The 16,197-nt window shown below is 31.9% G+C and overlaps 1 protein-coding gene across 1 annotated transcript in view; it reads left to right on the forward strand.

Annotated features, from left to right (window-relative positions):
- The window catches only part of LOC108756637 (protein FAM122A), a 15,691-nt gene extending 6,020 nt beyond the window's left edge, over window positions 1-9,671 (forward strand). Inside the window, exons 2-5 of the mRNA XM_018500607.1 lie at window positions 5,349-5,412; window positions 7,530-7,915; window positions 8,066-8,209; window positions 8,474-9,671. Of these exons, the coding sequence (XP_018356109.1) occupies window positions 5,349-5,412; window positions 7,530-7,915; window positions 8,066-8,209; window positions 8,474-8,702 (823 nt within the window). The 3' untranslated portion in view covers window positions 8,703-9,671. The remainder of the gene's footprint in view (window positions 1-5,348; window positions 5,413-7,529; window positions 7,916-8,065; window positions 8,210-8,473) is intronic.
- The last annotated feature ends 6,526 nt before the right edge of the window (window positions 9,672-16,197 follow it).

Below are 16,197 nucleotides of genomic sequence, written 5' to 3' on the forward strand. Positions count from 1 at the left end.
ATTACTTATATTTATATATTTACATTTATATATTTACATTTATATTTATATTTATGTCTGGTTATATGCAGATATCTCCCTAGCATAGTCGTCAATAATCGATGAAGTTCAGAAGCTGAAAGAGATAAATGCAGCCTTGGTTTCAGATATTGCTCTAAAACATCAATTAGTTGTGAAAGATAAACTCTATAAGAATCTGAAAGAGACAAATATAGTCTCGGTTTTAGATATTGAAGCTCTAAAATTAAGAAGGATAAACTTCATAAGAAACAGATGAAGCAGAAGATCGTAGAAATGTTGAGTTTCTTTTTTACGTCTGGACAAATTAAAATGTACATGAATCCTACGTGTAAGAAGATCCACTGGTCTTCAGAGGATATTTCGGCTGCAATATCTTTAAACCCGAAAGCTTACAAGTATTTGAGAAAAACGAAACAGATTCCGTCGCCCGCAATGTCAACTCTTCGAAAGTGGCCAATTTCGACCTTGATGAAAGCATCTTAAAAGACGTTTTATTAATAATGAAAGGCAAAAGTCAAAGCATGACGGAGATAGAGAGAGCAACGGTTTTTTGTTTTGATAAAATTTATTTATAAAATCTAATTCAAATTGAAAGAAAAAAGGAAGGAGCCGTTGGATCTCATAAAAGATGCCAGATTGTTCTTGATTTGTTCTTGTTCGTGATTTATTTAAAAAATGGAAACAGCCCGTTTTCTATGCCTTTGACCAGAATATCACAAAAGAAATATTGTTGGACATAATTATTCAATTGTATAACAGTGACTATACTGTATACGCAATGACTAGTGATAAAAAAATGTCAAAATTTACTAATCGAAAAATATCTAAATGTTAAATCTACATTTATTTACTATTATATTTGTTAAATAATAATTTAATGTTTAAAAAATATTAATAAATGTTAATAAAATAATAAGTGTTAAAAATAAATGTTAATAATCAATTTAATGTTAATAAATGTTAATAAAATAATTTAATATTAAAAATAATTTTATATTTAATTATTGATACTAAATAAATTCACTAGTCCGAAAATTATCAAATGTTTAATGTTATTTTATGTATTTATTGACCTTATTTACATCGAGTTTAATACGCATACTAATCAGTAATTTTTTATTAAATTTTCTTAATTTCGGCGATACATATAAACAATAAGGCTATTTAATTGTATGCGCATAATATTTTGCGTTTCTTCGTTTAAAAATCTCCCCCATTAGAAATTATTCAAGATGGCGAAGTTGAATTAGGCTGTCATTGACCAGCAAAAAATGCCTGCGCATAAACATACCTTTTTACTTCCATCATGAGATACATTATCGCCTCAAAAAGTCATCTCCTTTTCATATTTTCGACGGTAGATAGCACTTGTTTATTGCTCTCATTTACCGATTTATTTATCTGTAGTTTTATTAGTATAGTATTATATATTGATATTTCACTGTATAGTTAATAAGTTTTTTTTTTTAATAAGTTATTTTTAAATTAAAAGTATATAAAAATATAAAACGGGCCGCTTGACTGCTTGACGTGTGAAAGTCATTGCGCATATACGAGAGTGGTCTCAGAAGTACCCGATCTAACAAAGAAAACACAAAAAATTTCGGAAAAAATATCTTTATTTCTCAACATAGTCTCCTTTTAGCTCGATACACTTTTCCCAGCGATGTTCAATAGCTTCGATGGCCTGTTTATAGTAAGAACCGTTGAACTCCTCAAAATAGCCATTAACCGCAGACTCCACCTCTTCATTGTTGGTAAATCTTCTACCACCGAGCCATTTTTTCAAGTTTGGAAAGAGAAAATAATCCGAGGGGGCTAAATCTGGCGAATAGGGTGCGTGGGGAAGCAATTCGAACTTTTACTCAACATCCTTTCGACTGCTTTTGTTCGATTGTGAGCAAGCGCGGCACCCACCTTGCGCACAGCTTTCTCATCTCCAAATTTTCAGCCAATATGCGATGTACAGCACTTTTTGAAATGTTTACCATGTCTGCTAGTTCGCGCACTTTCAATCGACGGTCACCCAATACCATTTTGTGGATTTTCTTCACCATTTCTGGAATGGCCACCTCACTTGATCGACCACTGCGATGTTCGTCTTCGCAGCTCGTACGGCCTCGTTTAAACTCTGCTACTCAATATTTTACTGTTGTAAACGAAGGAGCAGACTACTTCTCCAGAGTAGAATCCAGCTCGGCTTTGATATTGGTTGGGCTAAGACCTTTCAAATGAAAGTATTGTATCACATAACGATGACCAATTTTTTCCATCTTTGCAAATTCACCGAGATCGTCCACTATTGATGGCTGCCAAACAAATACTGAACAACGTAGCGTCTTCAAACTTCATAGTTAAGCTTTAGAAAGTTGGTGCTTTCCCCTACAGTGATTTTTTTATACAACAATCGCCATCTATACGTCAGGTCGGGTACTTCTGGGACCACCCTCGTATTTATGCTGTTACCAAATTCGCGATGCTACCATTAGCTTTATTTGGAATTTTGACATCAACAAACTTTAGATTAAAATTACTCAGAAACTAAAGCCGCAATAAAAAATCTAAAAATACTTTTATTATATAATGATCGATACTTTTCGATTGTGACCAGTCCGAATAAAATTGGTGCAGCCAATACCGAGATCAGAGGTCGTATTCTGTAATTCATTAAGAGAGTAACGACATCGTTGCGCAGATATTTTATAATATAAAAAGCTGCGCAATGTTGTTACTATTTTAACGAGTTACAGAATAGGGTACCTGGAGATCGTTTCTCAAAAAGGGACCATTTCAGATTTTCAAATTTTTTTAGTCGTACGTGTGATGTATACATATGTATAAAACGTTTTGTCCATTAAGCTGCTGTTCACATTGCCTTTATAGAATTTTAATTTTAATATAAAATTAGCAACGAAAATGAATCTTAATACGTACGGGTGTAATTTATACACATGAGACAAACAGGGAGAGGGCGAGAATGAGAGAGGGGGGGGGAGGGAGAGGGACAGAGAGAGGGATTGGTAGACTCGTGTTGTAGAGAGGGTATTCTATAATTTTGGCATTCCACTCTTATCGCCCCATAGGCCAAATTTAGAGAGACTACTGCATAACTCATCATCGTGATATTTAAATGAAAACTGACATGAGTGTTCGACATATGGTGGAAGAGATAACATGGTGTGTGCAGTTGAACAGTGTCTCTCTCTAATGACGAATTCGGCACACATGCACTGACTCCGCTTTAGTACTGCCCTGATACGGTGCTAGTGCAGAATCATTTTAGTGCTATACCAAATTGCACTGTCAGAAACGTCAGTGCAATATTTTTTGAACTCGTTCATTCGGTTGATCCGAATATAAATTCAGCACTACACTGACTCAGTTTTTATTTGCCGAATATGATAATCTTAATGCACTGAAACAGTGTGCACAAGCCCGAAAAAGTTTGCACTCAATGCGCACTAGTGTGGTCTGCCGAATTCGCTATTAATTTCTGCTTGAATAAAATTCAAGGGTTACAACTGTGAAACGCTAAACATAGGACGGTATTTATAGTCCGTTTTTATCTTAAAACTGTTTTAAATATAATGTCTTAAGATGTTAATGCAGTTCTTGGATTGACTTACGACATCTTAAGACATTATATTTAAGACAGTTTTAAAATAAAAATGAACTATTAATACCGTTCCATGTTTTTCGCGTTTCACAGTTGCAGTCTTTGAATCTTATGAACAGTACATAGACAGAGAGGGCAGAGATTTAGAGAGAGACACTGTTCAACTGCATACACCATATTATCCCTTCCACCATGATTCGACATCGTAGGTACGTAGATCGTAGAGCGTTGTTTATGAACATTATATGCGTCCGACGAATCGTAGCTTAGCCGTAACGGCATATGTATGTAGCGGATTTGCAAACTCGATTTTCTCGAAAACTAAGCAGAAAATCGAAAAATTTTATTCTATATTTTTTTACTTTTTCATAAGGAATCACGTCCGCTTTTACATATTATTCGACCCTGTATAGCTATACAACTATTATAATAGTTATGTATTGAAAATTGAAAGTTATGCATTGAAAAAGATGTCAAAAAAAAATCGAAACTTCTACATTTCTGCCTGCCTTACTTAATTAATAATTTTACCTATACAGACGAATACATTAAGTATTGAATTTTTTTTTATTCGAATTATTATAATGTCATATAATGATTTATATTTTTAGAGTCCAAAAAACCATTCATATTATTTTAATTTAGAATTTTTTTTTATGATAACATATGAATATGTTGTAAAAGATACAGTTCTGTTAATCGTAACCAATTATAAGTGACTTTAAAGTTTCACTTATTGTTCATACGCGTTCACCTCTCAATATATTCTCCATCAATATATAATGGAATTTTCCTAACTACAGTACTCTGTAACTTTTTCGTTCCCCTTCCACATAAGTATACGACGTCGTGTATAAACGTTTTCAATGTTAAAATAGGTTATATGTTGCGTTAGCATCTGCGCAAACATTCTCACTCTATCTGTAATATGTACATGCTATTTCTTTTTAATGCTCCATCCCTAATATAAGAATGAGGAGAACCTCCCCAACTTATCACAGTTCCGCGTAGTAGAAGTTATGGAAGTTCCACTATATATTGATTATTACGATAAATATTTCACTGGTTGAATTGGGAAAGGTGCCCGCCCCAGATAACGTATGTCAACAAGAGCATAGTGTATAACACAGTGAATTATTTCATTTTTATCCAATGTGTTGGCAAACAACAAGAATGTAATGATTCACTGTGTTACACTGGAAAATGCCCATAGTCAGGAAGTTCGAAACCTGACTGAAGTAATATTTTTTGCAATAAATTCTTTGCAGTGTCTTAAGATTATTAACATTATTATTAAATTAACGAATTTAATTTGTGATATTATTTTAGCTTCAGTTTATGATTACGTTTCAAATCTAACAATAATCGGCTCATAATTTATGTAATTAAAGATATATCTTTTTTTTAATTTAATTTACATAAGTATTATCAAACATCAAGATTTCCAATCTTGATCTTTATTTGGCACTTCTTTACTTATTTATGTTCTTCACATAATGATCTAGTTTAACTTATTGTTATCTTTAATTAATTTTTATCTTACATTGCAAATGTATGATTCATGTAGTATTTGTTGTAATGAAGATTTGAATTTTGAATTCTTTTAGTCATTGAGAGAATCTTTATTGATAATAAGTTTATTAAAAATGTTTTCTAATATTTGCAACTGTGCTTAATTATCTTTAAACATTTCTTATTTTATCACTTGCAGGGACGCTGTGTCAACCTATAATATATTTGCAAATTCAACTCGTCTACGACGTTTTAGTACCAGTGTAAGATCATGTTACCTATTTACTCTCTTACTTTGTATTATTTATTACTCAGCTCAGTATTGATTAAATATTATCTAAGTTTCTCTGTTACTCTAGTAGTAAAATTCGAAATGTAACATTTATTTTCTATTTTATAAATAAACAAAAAATTAAATTTACAATAGGTTAGAAAAAATGTAATATTTTATTTTGTAATGCTATAATTCTTTGATCAACTTATTTGATTGATACTGGGAGCTTTCCAACAAGAGACATAACAGATGACATAATGTAACACAATGAACCATTTATCAATTACATCCTTGTTGTTTGCCAATGTTGAATAAAGATGAAATGATTACTTTACACAGTGTCGCTTGTTGGTAAACTCCCACTGTGTTTTATCTCTATCTTATGTTTTTTTTTTATTAAAAATTATATAAGATACAAAAGCTTCAATGAAATAAATCAAATTAAACAAATGAAAAGCCAGTGTCGGCCAGTGAGCCGACACTGATTATCTTGTATAATAAATTATATTTAAATAATGAAAAATTACAAGACATTTCGATCCCTAATTTGGATTCTCTTCATTACAGAAATGTAATAAACGTTAGAATATAAGGCTTTTTCACTGATAGGCATTGTTAAGCTATTTGTTATCCATATATCAAAAGTCATAAAATGTATTATACAACGTCTTCAATATTTGGCAGAATATTTAAGTGATCAGTCGAATAATGATCTAAAATATTAGAAACATTAAATTATTGTAGTTAAAGTGTAAGTTTAAATCTTGACTTACATATTAATAAAACATATTACTGACAAAACAATAATGCGCACATTTAAATCAAGATATGTGCTGTATGACATACTGTAAGCTTGTGAGAGGTTGTCAGACAAACTACGTTTATATACAGGGTATCCGGAAAATCGTCTGCAATACTCCGGGAAGTAATTCGGGATCCAAAAAGAAGGGAAAAGAGCTATATGAAACATAGATCCGGAAATAAGTCGTTTCCGAGTTATAAGCATTTTTATGTTAAAAAAATTGTAATTTTTCATAATCACAATCATAATTTATTTTATAGTGTTTTAACATAAATAATTATATTTCGGACTATTTTTCTTCTTTTTTATTTTTTTTTATTTAAAAAATTTTTTTACTTTATTAGAGGGATGCCAAACGGACTATGCCTCCGCATGGTGCGTCCTGGCTAACGCCAAAATAGTCCGAAATGTAGTTATTTATGTTAAAACACTATGAAATAAATTATGATTGTGTTTATAAAAAATAAATTACAATTTTTTAAACATAAAAATGGTTATAACTCAGAAACTACTTATTTCTGGATCTATATTTATATAGTTTTTTTCCTTCTTTTTAAATCCCTAATTATTGCGGGTGATTTTCCGAATACCCTATAGACATAATAATAGATAAAACATAGAAACAATCAAGAATTTGTAAATAAGTCATAATACAAAGATCCAATAAATTTTGGATGAAGAAAAATCTCTTAATAAAAGATTTATTTCAGAAATGATTTTTATTCAAAGACAAAAGAGAGGATTAAATTTGTAAAATCACGTAGATTGTTGAATCCGTTGGATTACGACTTATTTACATAAAATCTTGATCGTTTTTATATTTCATTATCCCGTATATATGTATAAACATAACCATTGTCCGAAGATCTTTCATAAGCTTACAGTATCATACAGTACATATCTTAATTTAATTGTGCGCATTATTGTTTTGCTATTACTTTATTAAGTCGAGATTTAATCTTATATTTTGACTACAATAATTTACTCTGTTTCTAATATTTTAGTTTAATATTCAACATTCACCGCTTATATATATTGTCAAATATTAAAGACATTGTACATTCGATTTTTTATATGTGGATAATAGCTTAACGATATCTTAGTGAAAAAGCACCTTATCCTCTAATTTTGTAACGTTTTATATTTTGTAACGTATATTTTTGTACCGAAGAGGACCCAAATTAGGGGTCGAAACGTCTTGTAATTTCGTTATTTAAATATAATTTATTAAATTATTATACAAAAACAACTAGTGTTGGCTCACTTTTTATTTGTTTAATTTGATCTACTTTTTTTACTTTTAGAGCCCTGGTAATGTTCCTAGATTGACACCACGCGTGAGTCAGTTAAGACAGGAAGAATGCGTGGATGTCGCTGGTCGGGAGGCAGCACACGAGAAGGAAATTCATAGTGCCATGCAGATATCGCAATCATGGGAGGATCTCACTTTGGAGGCGGAAGGATTATCATTCAAGGATTCAGAATCTCCCACGCAGCTTAACAAAGTAGAACGGCCAAAGAGGCCATTGGATCCTCTAAGTTTAAATCTGTCTATCACCGGTTCACCGCTGTGTTCTTCACCTTCCCCTACAAGATCTGGATTTAATCAAAGACAGTGTTACTCTCCTGGTATTCACATCTGGAAGAACAATTTGTCTCCTAGTCCTACTAGAAAGGCATTTGCCACGAGGTAAAGCTTGTTCAGAACATAAATTTATCTCGTCTGAAGTTATTGCAAAAATTTATGTATGGTCATACTTAAAAAGGAAAAGTGATTAATGCAGTTTATATTATTTTTTTCATTGTTTATTATTTTCTGCTAATATTTCATGAAATACAGGCGCAGTTTGAGTCCTATCGCGATAAGGCCGAGCTGTTTAGGGCCAGTCAAAAGAAAATTCGAATTAGACGAGGCTGGAATGGATCACAGTTTACAACCACCTGTAAAACGCACTTCTGGCTTATTAACGTCAGTTGCATCCAGGTTGCGTATAGTTTTACAACAACTCTCTATATATTATACTTAAATATGATAAAATTATCAAAGTAATAATTTTTTTAAGTATAAAAGAAACGATCATATAATAGATCTGTTTTTTATTCCTGCATTCTTCGAACTGCTGCACACAATACATTAAGTAAAAGTGAAACAAACATGTATTTATTTCACTGCAGGAATAAAAAATAAATCTAATATATGTGTGTATCTCTATAATATAGTTTCTTTAATTCAATAATGTCTTCGCAGATTGGATGCTCTGTCCAGCCCACTCCCTGGAACTATTAGTTCCGTGGGCACACCCGAATCGTTATCGAGCGCAGATTCACCTAGTTTCTCTTTTCGGCCGGTGGATAGTCCATCACCAGTTCGTGTAAATCCAAATAGCGACAGCGAGTCTTTATCAGATGTGAGCAATCAAAGCAAATTGATGGATCAAATACGTGCCGATCAGATCAGTCAGGATAATCACAGATGAACATGAGAGATTGTCGGACACAAGAGCTTGGAGATTCGACGTGTCATATTAATTCTTCTCGGCATATCGATGTAAAGGAGAAAGTATTTGTATCACACACGAATCCAAAAATCGCGAGCATATTCTTGTTGTTGGTCTTGTCGTTCGTAGACAAAGAACAGTAGCACGACATGAACTTTTTGGAACTTTAGTGCAAGTACTACATAAGTTTAGAAGAGAAGCACTTCTAAATGTGCATCTCTACTTTTTCGATGTACGAGTAAACGTAGCGCCAACAGTGTTCTTTCCCTTTAATTAAATGCTAGCCACACATATCGATGAAAAGACGCTTTACATGCCTCCGTATCGTTCCATGTATTCCGGAGTGAAATATCTACGTCCTCCGACTGGAATGATTTATTTCCTCTTTGTATCTTTGTTTAATTAGTTATATACAATGATTCTGTATGTATCGATTAATGTATACAAGATAAGCCTTTTCCTTCGCTAATTGTGTACTATCCATTCTATTCAATGATTCTTGGCTCTTGTTATCTATTTTTAATATTTGATAAGTTTATTTTGGGCATTGGATAATTCTCTATCCAGTGATTCCTAAAGAACTATTTGTTATATAGATGATCAAGATTGCGTTTAATCACATTTAATCGTGTTTAATCGTGTTGATTTCGTAATATTGTACAGACACAGTACAACCACCCCGTTGCCTTTAATCATTTTTTTATTATTATATTATTTCTGCCGATATTTGGGACTTCAGTTTATATCTTAACGAGAAGTTTACGTTGACGCAGTTAAAATCTCCAGGCTCGTATTTTTTATAGTAGTCAGCGTAAGTGCTAATAGAAAATCCTGAAGTTTTCCCTTAAAATGTTTAAGGTAATGATTGCATAATATAAAGATAATATATCCGAGAAGAGATGTAAGAGTACCCCAATATTTCAAATTTTTCAAATATGTCTGACAAGGAAACACTAGCAAATGTCTCGCTCCGAAATAAGCTTTGAATATGTTAAAATATAGATAAAAGTAAGAGACGTATATTTTTTTATAACTTGCTCAATCGCATGTTAAGGAAATAAAACTCTCCTTTTGGAAAAAATCAATTTTCTTCTTTTTTAATGAATATCTAAACCATAAAAGATATAAAAATGTTTTAATTAAATAACTTATAATAATTATAAATAATTTTTAAACAAAAGTTTTAAATAAAATATGTTGATAATAATAATAATGTTTATGTAAAAAATTTTCATATAAAATTAAAAAAAAATGTTTATTTATAGAAAATAAAAAATTTTAAAAGTTTTTGTTATAAAATATTGTTAAAACTTTTTTTTCAACTTTTGCATAAAAATATTTTGTTTATATATGATATTTTAGACGATATTCATTCAGAAAAAAAGAAACAAATCGACTTTTTTTCAAAAGAGATGATTTCATTCCCTTAAGAGGATCCTAAAATTGTCTGATCTGTCAGTTCAGTAGAATTTACGCACATATGATTTATCTATCATTCACACATCGCTATATACTATATCAATATGGCACGCATATATATGTATACACAAATTTCTAACTCTTTTCTGTTAGGTATCCAAGTCTAATTCTAAGAACTTAATATTGTTTGTTTATGTAATCCTTAGTCGAAATCAAGATTGTTTTATATATGTGAAGTATAAAACTTGCATATAAAAGCAAATACTTATATTTATGATTTGACGCCAGGAGTTAATAACAAAATTTTCAACTTTTTTTCGTTTCTGACATAAAATCGACCTGTATGGACCATTACAGTTTATACTTTTTTTGTGGAAAACGAAAAAAATATTTATTTAAAAAATAATCGAAAACAGGTGATTTTAGGATTCCCTTAATGTGCAATTAAGCACTTATAAATATGTCTCTCTTATTTTTATCGATATTTTAACATATCCAAAGCTTATAAAGTCGGAGCAGGATATTTTCTTCTGAGTCGTTTTTAGGGGAACAGTGAGAATATGTTGCATATCCTCACATGCAAAGATCAAAGATATCTGTAATCTACTTTGCGAGGAAAAATTCACAAATATTGTTTATTTTTCTTCCAACTATCTGTTTGTCAAAATGATTCATGGCCAGGTGAAACTCTAGTACCAGCGTATGTCGATTAATAATGTATATCATTTATGTAAAAGCGCTGCTGCAGTTCATGAGATAATGATCTTGTCTTGGGTGTATATCAATTGCCCACATCACTAATTGGCTAATTTAAAATAATATAATCTCATTGGTGAAGCAGTGAAAAATTACTAGGAACAGGCCGATGTGAGTGGTGTGTGCAATTGAATTGTATTGCCGCTCCCTCTTGTCCTATGCATTAATAATAATAATAATAATAATAATAATAATAGTAATAGTAATGATGATGATAATAATATATAGACGCGTTTGTTCTAGATTTCTCTGAATAATATCGTACAAATGGCTCTGTTTTCTCTGACGCTTTGTTTACGAATAATGACGTCATGTAGACTCCGCAAGATCTTCCCTTTACTTAAACCAAAGCATAAATATTAAGTTTTCAAGCTCATACTGCATTTAATACTCCTTTCCTTTTCCTTTTATTTCCTTTTATCAGCTTATGTCGATCAGGCTCGTTCTTATGTTTCTGAAGAAATACATCTCTAATAACTATACATGTTACGAAACATGTAATTTTTGGAATAAATAGAGTCGGAATCGAAATTTCGGTTTCGATCAATTTCAGTAAAAAATTAAAGTTTCGATTCAATTTCGGTTCCGACCGAAATTAAGAGAAAATTTCGGTAAGTAAACCGAAACTGCAACGCGCCGGCGAGCATTTGAGAAACTGTACGTTATCCTTGATTGATCAGTGCCTATTGCTGCAAACTTCGCCAGTGCTCTTCCTTCTTTATCCTTTTCCCTTTTTTACTCGCCAAGTCGCCACATATCTAGTGCCTGAAATTCCTTATAATTTATAGAAAATTCCTTATCATTTAATGAATAATAAGATCTTAATAAAATCTTATTTTTAAAAAAGTATACAAATTTCACATATTTTGACATTTTCCGATGACTCCAAACATTATATAGTGTTTGTAAAATTTATCTAATTTCGATTTTGGTTGCGGTCGAAATTTAATAAAAACCGAATATTTATTTTCGATTTCGGTTCGAAATAAAAAAGTGGTTTCGATCGGATTTGGAGCATTCTGAGAAAATTTCACGTAATCTCGATCGAGCGTTACTTTTCGAGTATGTATTTTGTATAAATATAAGACATCATATTTACATATATCTGTATGAAAGTATCAGATTTCAGAAGAAAAAGAGTATTTAACTCGATTGACGATGCTATGAAAATCTGTGACTGTGCCAGAAAATATTATTATATGTAATATGCGCAGAAAGGATTGTATTTAGATCTTGTATGCATTTTAGCATGTACTTTTCGAATTTCCGCTCATCTGTTAATAAACTGATGATAGATTATGTCATATTTCATTTTATGCGACATGTAAAACATTTTTATTAATGTTCGTGAGGATGTCTGAAGAAAATTAAACGTTAAAGATTTTTATCAATGTCCGCGTATGGACATTAATAAAAATCATCAATACACAAATTATTCCAATTGATTTCCAAAAATCTTATAAGGGAACACAACAAAATGTTTTCTTTCGGTTTTAATACACTTAAGATGTTAAAATATAGAAAAAAAAGAGACTTGTAGTTTTTTATAAATGCTCTTCCGCACGTTAAAGATGTGAAACTTTTACTTGAAAAAAGTTGGTTTTTTTTCTGAGTGAATGTCGGTTAAACTATCACAGACATAAAAAAGTTTTAATTAGTTGAATGATTTTAAAAAGTGTTTTATACTGGGTGAATTTTTTAACCAAAATATCTGGAAAAATCAAATTTGTTTAAATCTTTTTTTCGATTCCTGATAGATGGCGCTATATTCGACGAAAATTGGTTAACCTTCGTCTTCTTCAAGGGGAATCCCTATTTTATTGCACAATGATGTTACGTTGAAGAAAGAAACTTTTGTCTGAAATATGTTTTTCGAATATCGTAGATGTCTACGATAATTTTTTTATCCGTACTTAGCTTTACCCAGGATTAACGACGTGGACGCGATGAAAATTATAATCCCTTTGGGGTGTTTGTTTCCGAAAAAAAGGTTTAGATAAAATTGACGCGTTTTTAGACATACAAGTAGAATCCGAATCTACAATAAAAAGTAGGGGTTTCCATTTAAGATTTCAAAGTTACCCCCATCTCCATTCCCAGGGGGAAACGGGAGGCGGCTAACTTTTGCGGGATAAAATTGTTCCCTCAAAAATATTGAGGGTTTATTTAGAACATTTTTTTCGTACAATGCTTATTTTTCCAAATATTTTGTAGTTTTTGGTTAAAAAAACTCACCCAGTATATAATAATGATAAAAAGTAGTTTTGACTTTTATTTTTTATTTAAAAAATGTTAATTTTCTTATTCTGAATTATAATTTTTTAATAAAAATTTGTTTAAAAAGTTATAAAACACTATTGAAATTTTAAATTTACTTAAAAATTCTTTATTTTTGTATATCTGATGATATTCATCCGGGCAAAAAGATTTTTTCAAGAAAAGATTTCATTTAATGTGAAAAAACGTTTACAAAAAACTAAGTGTCTTTACGATCCCCCGTATAAGGCACAAATACCGCCACGATGACTAAATCATTATGTAGACTGCGTATTTTTAATAGGAAATCGACGATTGCATGCGTGCGTGCATGCGTGCAACATGAAATGTAAATGTAAAGCTTTCTTGTCTGTTTCTGTATGTATATCACGTGCCGATTTTTCTCCATAGATTTTAGTGTAATCCGATGTAGTATCTTTGATAAGAAAGGAATCTTTCCGAAACGCGCATATGCTTCCTATATCTAAGACTGAAACTGATATCGCACTAGGCGTATATTAAAAACGAAATTGCTTCTTTTTCCTCCTCTACTTTGAATTCACGATAAAGCGTACCCGCGCAACTTCGAAATGAAGAGAAACACTACGTTCATATACTTATATCGACGATTTTTATTTATTTCGGCACGGAAATCGATAGAGTTAAAAAAATTATTTATACCATTTGTGCGCGGACAAAAAACATTAGGCAATGATACTTGTCAATTACGAGCGCGCTATAAATTTTAAAATTTTTATGTAAAAAAATGTCCATTTTTTTAAGAAAAATGTTTTTGTAAAAAAACCAATTAGTTTAAAATAAAATTCGATTCGCCGAAATTATGCGGTAAAGTTTTAGCCTGCTGTAACCGGATTAATTGATTATGCGTTCAGTGCAGAAAGCAATATTGTAACTGTTGTAAAATATTTTAATATGATTTGTCTTGCCTTCAGTTCCTCACTGGATCTAAATATATAAATCAATGATATTAAAAAATTTTATAATAGCAATTTTAAGACAAAGCTGTTATCTCTGCTGAACGCAGTTATTTATAGTTGCTTTCCATTTTACATCAACTTACATAATTTTCATTTATGATGTTATAATTCAGTTAAATACATACGACACGTATCTTTTTATCCTGATAAGTGAGAGTTAACTTTAAATTGTTACCTATAATTTGCACAAGCTCGAAATCATATGCTTTACTTGTTTTGTTAACTCATACTTTGTCATCAAAGTAAGCAAATAGAGATGTCATTATCTGAATACAAAATATATAACTAGACTCGATGATTACTTTTCTTTTTACGAGACACAATCTAGAAAGAATCGAGGGAGAGTGGAGCGGATAGTGATTCTCTTTTCTGATTGATTCCGCCATTTGTAGTGCAACTTTCGCAAATGTGCATGTGTGTGTATGTACATATATGTCGTACACACAATACTAGTACGGTAAAATATTAGTGTGCAACAGCGTATGTTCCATCACGCTCCTACCATATCTCCTACTCACTTTAATGGTGCACTACAAATAGCAGCTTCCGGGTGAATCCGCTCTACTCTTCCTCAATTTTCTCTGGCGCGCATCATCAAGGCTGCGTTCAGATTCCTCATCCGAGTACATCCAGACATCCAGAAAGCGTTCAGATTCCTTTAGAGTTCCTTTAGTGGGCGCTTAGATGGAATGTTCAGATTCTTTCTCTATCCATTCCGGGAGGATAAAAAAATCACCCGGTTCCTTGCCGAGTGGAATGGGTGGTAGTGGCGCATTAAAGACTTCCTGTACTATCCCAGCATATTTTACGTGTATCTATACGAAAATTTAAATTTCAGGTTATGCCCCCCCCCTCCTGTTATAAACAATATAAACCATAACTCAAAGGAGGCCAAGTATTTAATCATCTATTAGTTTTACAGATCGGGACTTAAGATATTGTAAGATACTTATATCTTTTATCATTATTATATATATTTTAGTTATATATAATTATATTAATTATATATGTAATTTATATTAAATCTAATATTTACGTTATTATTTGCTGTAACCGATGCATGTAGAACACTCTTTTATCTTAGAGTGCGTTCAGATTCCCCGATCACTCCGGTACTTTTCACTTCAGGCTCCGCCCACTCACCCAGTCACCCCCGATTAGAAATCTGAACATAGCCCAAGAAAGAATCAAGGGAGCGGACTCACCCGAAAGCCGCCATGTTAGTGCATCGTTGAAGTGGGTAGAAGCGTGATGGAACATACGGTGCTGCATACACTAGTATAATAGTATTATATAGAATGCATTCGTTTAAGCAGTGGCTAGTGCATTCACTGTTTTTTCATCTGCTAGTTACATGACCTAAATTTACCGAACGGTCCTCTGCATGAATAGCAGCTCGAGGTTTGTTCGCGTCGCATGCTCCAAATGAACCCAGAGAGCACTTGGATCACAAGATGGCGATTGCATTCATGTGCTCCAATGTTCAGTGACATGAACGGATCGGACATGTGTCTCGTTTCGGCTATTTTGTGTTACCTCGATTATTTGAAAGCGTTATTATAGAAAATAAAATGCGTTTTTAATAAATATAAAAGTTATATTATATTTTTATATTATACATTCTGTCAAAAAAGTACCGGGAATTGATCATTTAAAAAGTCCGCTTAAAGGAATTGTCAAAATTCTTTTTGTCGCTAAGTTGGCATAACTGTCCTCTATACTGACGCGGAGCTGGAGTGCCATCTGTCATTTAATGTGATTATCGTGCTCGATTTTATCAGTTCATCTCAAGTGTGTTTTGCGATTTTTACAATGAATGAAAAGATCGAACAAAGAATTTGTCTCAAATTTTGTATTGCAAATAGAATTTCGTGTGCCGAATCGCTGAAGATGTTACAGAAGGCTTACGGTGAATCGACTTTATCAAAAACACGTGCATATGAATGGTACAGTGCATTGAAAAGCGGTCGAGATGTGGTGAAAGATTTGCCTCGCTCTGGTCGGCCATCAACGTCTTCAACTGAAGTTAACATCGATAAAGTGAA

The sequence above is a fragment of the Trachymyrmex septentrionalis genome, unplaced genomic scaffold (assembly GCF_001594115.1).
Source record: "Trachymyrmex septentrionalis isolate Tsep2-gDNA-1 unplaced genomic scaffold, Tsep1.0 scaffold129, whole genome shotgun sequence".
Lineage (NCBI taxonomy): Eukaryota > Metazoa > Arthropoda > Insecta > Hymenoptera > Formicidae > Trachymyrmex > Trachymyrmex septentrionalis.